Source organism: Siphateles boraxobius, unplaced genomic scaffold (genome assembly GCF_051911475.1).
Source record: "Siphateles boraxobius isolate OS27281-9 unplaced genomic scaffold, OSU_SipBor_1 11, whole genome shotgun sequence".
Classification (NCBI taxonomy): domain Eukaryota; kingdom Metazoa; phylum Chordata; class Actinopteri; order Cypriniformes; family Leuciscidae; genus Siphateles; species Siphateles boraxobius.
In genome coordinates this window covers 6,330,001-6,340,000 of record NW_027508711.1, presented here as the reverse complement: position 1 = coordinate 6,340,000, position 10,000 = coordinate 6,330,001, and the positions used below count along the sequence as shown (strand labels likewise).

The window sequence follows — 10,000 nt, the reverse complement described above, 5'->3', positions numbered from 1 at the left end:
TCAAACAACTGGCAGACGTTTAGGATTCGTCATGCAAAATACCAACTAAACAAACAAACCCAGAGGCAACTTCTCTGATGTGTGTGTGTCAGTTACAGCTCTATAAATATTATCTTTTTCCTCGGGCGTCTGTATTATAGCAACAATCTCACACACGCTCGACCGAGAGACACGCAGACAGACGGACAGAAATGTTTGGCAGCTTCTTTGTTTGGAAGTCAATAAAGGAAACTGGCAATTAGATGGAGAGCCATTACATAACACACACAAACACACACACACACACAGAGCCAGGAAAACCTGCAACGCACAGGAAATACTTCATGTTGTCCTCCATTGTGCACTAATACGAGGATCAGACCTCTCAGATTTTATGACGCACAGGTCGTATACTGTACGCTCGCTGTGGGAGTGTCAGGGCAAAGGAAACGGTTTATGAAATAATGTTGATTATGAGGTCAAAGGTCAGAGGTGTAAGCCTCTCCACCAATAAAAAGCCACGACTATATTATATTATATAAAATAGCATTTTAAAATATTATTATTAGAGCCTGTTGAGAGGTAACACCAGTGTTGATGTGCTTTCCTGTTTAGATGGTAAATAATTATAATGTGCATTTCAATTGTTCAATGCAATCGAGCAGCCAGTCAGACCGGAGCCGGCGAAAGAGTTTCTGAATGAACGGATCATGTGTGTGTGTGTGTGTGAGTGTGAGAAAGCGTCCTGTCGCTCTGTGTGTTTGGTTAAGCGATTAGATTGCGGTTTAAGGAAATGTTTGTGGCTGAGGTGTCTGGATCCTGAGGGTGTTTGTGTGTGAGTGACAAAAGTCTTCCAGCACTGAGAAATGGATGAAGAGCTGATGTCAAATTAAGCCAAACGTCCAGCTTGATTGAGGAAGTGGTCGGTAACGAGCGAAACGTACAACAAAGCGTTCACAGTTCAAAACATGCCGTCAAACGAAGCAGCTCTGGACGCTCAAGGAACTGCTTTGTGTCGTTTTCTCCAAATGTTTTCTTTCCTCTTGGCGGAGGCGCCCGGGAGGCCCGACTCAAGACTCAAGGCTTTTTCCTCCGAGGAATGATGTCATTTCCTGTGCTGCCCTTTCCTCCTCGGCTAACCCAAACAACCCTGGAATGAGGCTGGAGGTTGTCACGGTAACAAGGCCCCTGAAGGAGGGATTAGAGTTGCCGAGGGCCCTACAGTCATTCACGGGACCTTTATAAAGGCCTGATTGTGGATCTGGCAGAACGGTTTCAAGAACAGCTGAACCGGATGAGGTGCAACACACTTACAGAATAAGGTCATTTTTGTATAAGGTCATAGATCGGAAGCAAAGATGTTTCATATACAAGTCAAAACGAGGATCAATTGATCCGATGAAATCAGTTTCGCACTCAACTTTATCCGTTTCGAAAACAAGCGAAAAAAACTCTCCGGACAAAATTCATATGAAAGCATGAAGAGAAAATAGTGGCTAACGGCTGATTTTATGCAGATATTTAGGCAGTAGTTTAGTGAGTAATTTAATATTAGCAAAGGAGATCTACACCTTAAATAAATACAGCTTTTATGCTAAATTTACTAAATAATATGGGGATAATTTTACATAAAAAGATGTCAGATTGATTTTAAAACAGATGCAAAACTACAGATGCAAGTAGTATAAAATTCAATCATTTAAAATTGGTTAAATATGAAATAAAATATATATATTAAAAAGAATGTTTTTGGCTTGGCAAATAAATTAAATATAAAAAAATATTGAAATAAAGCATACAAATAAACAGCACACAGAAATGTAAGCCAACACTAACAGAACAAAGATTAGTAAATGCTATAAAAAAAATATAGTTCATGTTATATAATGCATTAACTAATGCCAACAAATGAGTTCAGAAAACCTTTTTAGCTCGTTTGCTGTTGTTGTCATATTAAGATTAACTCTTAATAACTTCAGACTAACCCAGACAAGCAATGCTCAGACTCTCATCCAGTAATCCAGAACAGACACACACACACAAACACACACACACACACACACAAACACGTTTTTACTTAGCTATCTAAATGAGAACGTTTTATATACGTAATGGTTTTTATACTGCACAAACTGTATATTCTCTCCCCTTACACTAACCCTATCCATCACAGAAAACTTTCTGCATTTTTAAAAAACCTTTAAACACTTTATTTTTATACCAGATTTACGAATGAGGAGGGAGGTTTTTGGAGACTTTGGACACCTCTGGGTACAAATTCATCCCCAAAATATAGTTAAGTAGGCACACACACACACATTTAAGTAGAAGTGTGTTACGCAGTGTCTCTACCTGTCTCATGTCTAGAGCAGCAGACGAAAAGGGCAGAGCGAGTGAATTAGAAGGTCGGAGAGACGCTTTGATTGGGAGTGTGTTTCCTGTGTGTCAGGCTTTTCTTCCGCTGCCTGAAACTTTTCTCCCTCCCCCCTCATCCCTCCTTCCCTCTCTGAGCTCCATTCACTCATTTCAGTAGGAAAAACACACCTCAGCGAGAGGATAGACTCACAGTCAAAAATCTAATGGAGTCGGGAGGAGGTGTTTGTTCGGGACAGAAGCGGTCGGTCTTCCATCCCACACACACACACACAAACAAGAAGCATAAAACAAATGCCGGGGCACCTTCACACTGGAGGCCAGAGAAAGGGAGCAGCTCACACACACACACACACACATTCATGGCACGCACACCGCTCTGAGTGCTGTACTTTAACATGTGTTTATGTAAAGCTTCCATCATTTTGCTCTTCTTATCTGAAAACCCATCTAAAGACCCTTCACACACTCACTCTACCCAGCGCTGAATTAAACACCATCATAAAAACTCTTTAAAGTCGCTGTAATGAGAAACATCTGTACTCAGGAACCCGGCCTAGACCAAACTAATCCTCCTGTCGCTCTCTCATAAACACAATCACTGCTGTTTGTGTGTATTCAGAGCTCAGGACGTGACAATACACCGGGTTCGGTCTACTAAAGTAGAGCGGATCTCACACACACACACACACACACACACACACACACACACACACACACACACACACACACACACACACACACACACACACACACACACACACACACACACACACACACACACACACACACACACCCTTGTTTACATTTTAAAGTCAACATGAAACCAGTGTTGTTCTATTTAACTAAAGTTTTGTTAATTGAAATAAAGCCCGAAGTAAAATTAAATATAAATATTAGATGTAAAAGTTAAACTTAAAAACTTCAATGAAAACTAGAAATTTTGCCTTGGCAAATAACTGAAATAAATGAGTTTACATTTTAAAGTTAACAAGAAACCAGTGTTCTTATTGTAAACTAAAACTATTACAAAAATCATTTTGTCACTTGACATAAAGCTGAAATAAAATAAATATACAAATATTAGATGAAAAAATTTCACTTTAAAATCTTAAACATAAAAAACTTAAACAAAACTAACTGAAAATAAAATAAGTACAAAAAAAACCTATAAATAATTCATAATAAAAATAAATTCATAAATACTATGAATAATTCTAAAATAACCCTGCATGTAGTATCACTTCTGTTCTGTGATATTTTTCTGATCTAACAGATTTAATGGATTTTTATCGGTAAACAATTCCTACATAGCTAGTTAGTGAACATCATCCAATCGACTTCACATCACTTGATCAGGAAAGTATTTTTAGATGCACAGGAAGTTGCAACATTTTGATGAAAGATTATAGAGACATAATGTGCACACCAAGACGAGGAATGTGCATTAATAAAGTAAATATGGTGGATTTATATTTCATGTTGACTATCACACATTTCTGTGCCTTAGAAAACAAGCTTAGAAGCAGAAACTCTTCATCAAACTGTCTCTCTTCCTGATTTTCAGCATTATAAACAGATAAAGATGGTCTTGAGCTCTTACCTGAGAACCCCATAGGGGCCGAATACGCCGTTCCCCCAGTTTCAGTGGAAGCAGGAACAGAACCTGGAGAATCTACGGAGAAACAGAGTGACAGTTGTCAATCACAGGGATCAAAGACCCCCACAGTCTTATGACAAATACAGATTGGCCTCATTTTGGCTAAAATAGTTTGAAACCAACAGACATTCGTTTCCCATTCCTTATACTTTTCGGTCATGCAAAATAAATAAAGCGATTCTTAGTTTAAAATTCTTTGCCAAGAAAGCTAGTGGTGGTTAGTAATAGGAATACACTGTTTAGCAGGATATACTCCATCAAGTCCAACACAACGAGCTAGTCAGGAAATAGCAGCGGCCTTGAAAACGGTGTACAGTAAATGTTCTAATTGCCGTGCGAGGAGACAGGAAAAACACACGCCTTCATGTTAACCCTTTAATAAACCGAGCCTGGAATATTGTCTCCATATGTTCTGATCGAACCTCAGTTTCCTTAAGTTACTATGGTCTAACAACTGCAGGAGAAAGTATGTCAGTCACAATGAAAGCTGAATGGCTTACAAGAACATGGTAAAGATGATGATAGATCTGATTGGGAGCAGTTTAGCTAGCACCCGGTTTATGCTAACAAAGATAAGTAGTCTGACACTTTAGGTTAATTTAGCTAAAAGAATAGGCTAATGCTAATGTTCATTTTTTTTAAACTCATGCGTGTAGTTTGGGTTTTGAAAAGAACACCAAAAGTTAGCTTTAGCCTGTATTGCTATATTTAACAAGACTTCACATCAAATTAGCTTTGCTAAATTAAACACTTGAAATATTTTTATTTTTTTACTTTCATGTGACATTAACCGATAACAGAGAAGCATAAACATATTTTAACTTCAAATCTCAGGGGTAATTAAAGTACATTTTCAAAGGTCACAGTTCGACTGACAAAAAAGGCCAGGGAATCCCTGACATATAAGACATATCATTGTTTTACCATGGTTTTTGGCCGTGAAACATGACAACATCCTGGTATTCTTTAAATGTACCATTCACATCCAAAGTAAATTAATATGGTTATCATTCAGCACTTGTAAGGATAATAACTCGGAAGCAACTTTCGGAGTTGGACACTTTCCCTGAGCGGTGGTCAGTCTAATGAGACACACAGTCAAACCTGAACCTGACCGCAGCGAGGGAGAGAGAGAGAGAGAGAGAGAGGGACAGAGAGAGAGAGAGAGAGAGAGAGAGAGAGAGAGAGAGAGAGAGAGAGAAAGAGAGACAGAGAGATAGAGAGAGACAGAGAGAGAGACAGAGAGAGAAAGAGAGACAGAGAGAGACAGAGAGAGAGAGAGAGAGAGGGACAGAGAGAGAGAGAGAGAGAGAGAGAGAGAGAGAGAGAGAGAGAAAGAGAGACAGAGAGATAGAGAGAGACAGAGAGAGAAAGAGAGACAGAGAGAGAGAGAGAGAGAGAGAGAGAGAGGGAAAATTGTGGGATCAAGCGGCAGCTTCAAACACCCTCTGATTTTCCAGGGAGAAGCTTTGCGGTCCATTCACCCCATCAAAAGCTCTTCCTGATCTTCTCGTTTCACAAAATAATGACATTAAAACCTTCAGAGGTCACAGATTCAAAACCTATTTAAACGGGCCCCGTGACGTGGCGAGATGAAAACATCGGCGTTAAGCTAACGACATTTCAATAGTTCTTGCAGAAACTTTGCCGTCTTTGTCATTTAAGCCTGAATGTTTGTGTTTCTTTTTCTCTTTTGTGTCTCTGTGATTAAGAGCTTAAAACAATTGATATGCAAATTTGCTTGCATCACCGGCCGTTTCGTCACACCTCCTCGTCACCAGCGTGTGAACGTGTGACAGTTACCACCGCGACAGAGACGTGTGTGTGTGTGTGTGTGTGACAGATCCTGACGTTATCAAACAGGCGCAGTCCAACAAGCCACCAATAACTTCCTCCCATCGTTCAGTGCCACTCTCTCTTTCAATCGCAGAAAACCAGCCGTCTTCCATTGTTCTCTGTCTGTCGTCCAAGAGCCCAACGCAACTAATGGAAGTGTGTGTGTCCTCACAGGAAACGTCCTCCCCAAACTGGCTTTCCTGTCCTCCACCGCGGCGCCTTTTCTCGTTCACATTCTTGCTTTCTCTCTCAGTCGCTCCAAAACCCCAAACTGATTCATAAAAGAAGAATGACTCAAAGAGCGAGAGCCAATGTCAGTCAGCGTACAGTCGTTCACACACACACACACACACACACGGAACATCATCTTTGTTATTCGTACTATAAACACTAAAATTTGTCGCAGAAACATGGTTTTGAAACAGGCACTCAAAGCTGAGCGATCCAGGCTGAGTTTCTCAAGTGTGTCCTGCGTAAGTGATACTGTTTAACTCCAACGGCATGAGCAGTTTTGGCAGGAATAGAGAAGGATCTTTACGAGGGCGATCGGCAGGAAACCTCATCCGGGGCGCTGCCAAACACAACACACTTATCTGAAGCCAATATACAGGACATACTTATGAGCCATACGGCATTATGGGTAGAGAGCGAAAGCGAACGCTCAGAGGAAAGACGTAAAGCGACACTCCCAAAACCTCAGATTAATTCGGCAGATAAATCAGCTCTCAGCTTTTCCTTTCTGTGATCCACGTTTCCCAACTCCAAACGACATTATAATGTGTCTATCACACACTGAATCATTACCATATTCATATACTGTGGTATTTAAATGCTCCAAAAAACCTACCAAACTTTTACTTACTAGCACTTTGGAGTTAAAAGAAGAAGAACCATCTAAATGCTATTTGAATCTGGTAAGCATTCAGTACAATGGTAGATATTCTTAGAAATATTCTTAGCCACAAATAGATTACTATCTTCATATACCAAATTATTACCATGTCTAAACAACCTACCAAACTAGTATTTAAGAAAGAGTCTCATTTCATTACCAGGGTACAATATTCATGTTTACATGGTAAGAACAATGTCCAAAAACTCAACTCAAACTAAACTTTTGAAAAACTCCACATATGCATACATTTGAAACGAAACTTCAACTTACAAGGTGGTTTAAGGAAATCAGGTAACACTTTATTTAACTCTGTCCTTGTTACACATGTTACATGTAGTTAGTATAGTAGTAATAACTATAAATGATGCATAATTACATGCAACTAACCCAGCTACAACAAACCTTATCCTAACCCTCTAGTAAGTAAATGTAGTTAATTCATATTTCTCAGAACTTAAATGTGTAATTGTGGACACCTTAAAATAAAGTGCAACTGAAAATCGTTGGGATTGTATTTACATGGTAACACCATGGTACTATCATTGCAAATTTATAAAACTTCATTGCTAATGATTTTCACCTCAAACTAAACTTTTAAAAAAGGCTCCACATCTGCTTAAATTTAAAATGAAAGTTTAACTTACCAGGTGGTTTAAGAAAGTCGGTGGGATATCTTGAGTACGGGGGTGGGGGGGATTCTAGAGAAGAGAGAGAGAGAGAGGCCGTGAGTGGAGATGTGGGCTGATGATAAGGCCTGGCATTCTCTGGGAAAAGTGTTTGTGTAGAGCTGAGGGTTAGAGGCAGGACAGCTCTGATAAACACACGGCCGCCTGGCGCCAGACTCCACACACACACACACACACACACACTGATCACTGCAAACTAACTTCACTGAACACTGGGGCCTCCGGCGGGTTTCACATGAACAACCACAGACTAGATGTCCAGCTGAAAACTGCTGCATTTATACACATAAAAACAACATTCGTAACTGTATTAAGAATAATAATTATAATCAGCAGCACATTCTTGATACCAAGAATGAAACTGTTGGTTAAGTGAAAAACAGGGCTAGTTGACTGAAAAAAATTATGACATGAATGTAAGAATGTGGATAATAGTATTACAAATATATTTTTGTCAAATATATTTCTCATGTTCTTGAATTAAGGTTCATCTTTGAGACTCACTGTTTTACTATAAGAGTATTTTTATAGTATTCAATTAATATTAGACATATATCGAAGCAAAGATAGTTTATTTGATCTTCTGCATATAAGAGTCAAAATAATGTTTATTTGAAACCTTCTATAGAATTATCTCTCTCTCTCTCTATAGGCTGTATATATATACACACAAACAAACAATAACCTACTATGAGTGTTAACATAGCACCGCATAATGACTACATTAAACATTTACAAAAGCCAAATCCCGTCTATTCTATTATAAACTGATTCTAAATAAACGTACCACAAAACCCCACTGTCATATGCATGTTATTAGTCCAACATAAGCACTATATACTTGATATTCTCTACTGAAGAGCCAAAATAACCCTCTTTGTTTTTCACCACTAACTAAAAGAACATCTATGACAAGAAGCCCGCTGATTTAGCACATTATTCTGGAGTTATTCATCGAAACAACACAAGAAACAGGAGAGGAGAGATGTTCTCACCGAGCTCGCACAGTCTGCTCATATGATGCGGGTTGCAGCACACGAACTCCGGGTTGATTTTCCCATAGGATTCACAGCACGAAAGTCTCTTTAATTCCGAGGAATGCCGGAGGTCCGGCCACCGGAACACCTTATAGAGCAGCAGCGGGAGCGGGTACGACTGTTGCCCGAGCCTGGAGTCCACTTTCCCGGGGAGGAGGAGGCAGGGGCTCCGCGCACCCCCCCGGGACTCGACCGCCTGTAAGAGCACCTCCAGCTGCTTCTCCTTGATCTTCTTCAGGATCGAGTATGTCAACGCTTTCAGTTCGGCCTCGGTGCCGGGGTTCGGCTTACCGGCTCCCGGTTTTCCGAGGCAGCAGCCCGGGGTCCCGACACCACGCGTACCGGCGTCCCCGTCCCCCTCCACGGGCGCTCGGCTCCTCCAGAGTCGCCGGACGAGCCCCGATCGTTTGGTCCTGAACATGCGGGACGACAAGAGGGTTCCCCGGCTACAAAACGGCCATTTTGTCCGCAAGTCATGAAGATCCGGAGGTCCGAATCCACAGGCGCAGAGCAGACGACGGAGAAACGGCGAGCAGGAGAAGCGCACGCGATCTGTTTCATACGCCAGACTTTAATATTTCACCAGACGTACCGACACAGAATCCAAAAAAAAGAAAGAAAAAAGAAAGAAGCTGAAACGACCGTCTGGGCTGCTGGAAACGATTAATCTTAAAGAAGTTCGGTCTTAATCCACAGCGATCGTTCGGGATCTCATATTCAGGATGAATATTCTTGCGATTCGTTTGACATCAAATCTGCAGCTCGGATCAATCTGACACCAAGCCTATATAAATCCACATCAGACCCAGAAGAAGGAAAATCTCTCGACGATAATTCGCAACTGTAAAATATTATAACGCGCGGAATATCCACAAATATCCGTCTTCAGATGATCCCACGATCATAAATGCGGGAAGTTTCCGAGTCCGAGACGCAAGAGAGTCGATGAAGAACTGAAGGACTGAGACTGAGATGAAGATCAGACGCCTGTGTGTGCGTGTGTGTGTGTCTCTCTCTCTCTCTCTCTCTCTCTCTCTCTCTCTCTCTCGCGCGCTCTCTCTTTCTCTGCGTGTGTGTGTGTGTGTGTGTGTGTTTTCTCCGTGTCTCTCATTGGCGCGTCGAGGGTCATGTGATTGTCTAGACACCCTGTCGCTTTAAAAAAAAAAAAAAAAGAACAGGCAGGAAAAAGTGATTGGGTTGCGCAAACATAAAACAAAGTAACATGTACCACCAGACAGACACACAGTTTATAAAGTTACAGTGTAACAGATGAAATCAGAATATTGTTTTTCTGCTGCTTGTTGTAGCCTAGTGCAATGACGTCTAATTTGAGGCTAGGGAACACACACACACACACACACACAAACGAAGGCGCCAGACGCACAGGTAAATTCACATTAAGAATGAACCACACACACACACGCGCGCACACACACACAGACACTTATGTTATGATGCTATCTTGTTTAGATGGAAACACATTTCTTTAGTTGTGCAATCTGTATACAAATATATTGCACATGCATAATATACA

General features: G+C 40.8%; 1 protein-coding gene across 1 annotated transcript in view; it reads right to left on the bottom strand.

Annotated features, from left to right (window-relative positions):
• Positions 1–9,535, bottom strand: part of smad7 (SMAD family member 7) — a 15,664-nt gene extending 6,129 nt beyond the window's left edge. The window contains exons 1-3 of the mRNA XM_077194752.1: positions 8,425–9,535; positions 7,388–7,441; positions 3,956–4,027 (exon numbers count right to left, since the gene is read on the bottom strand). Of these exons, the coding sequence (XP_077050867.1) occupies positions 3,956–4,027; positions 7,388–7,441; positions 8,425–8,887 (589 nt within the window). The 5' untranslated portion in view covers positions 8,888–9,535. The remainder of the gene's footprint in view (positions 1–3,955; positions 4,028–7,387; positions 7,442–8,424) is intronic.
• Between the last annotated feature and the right edge of the window lie 465 nt (positions 9,536–10,000).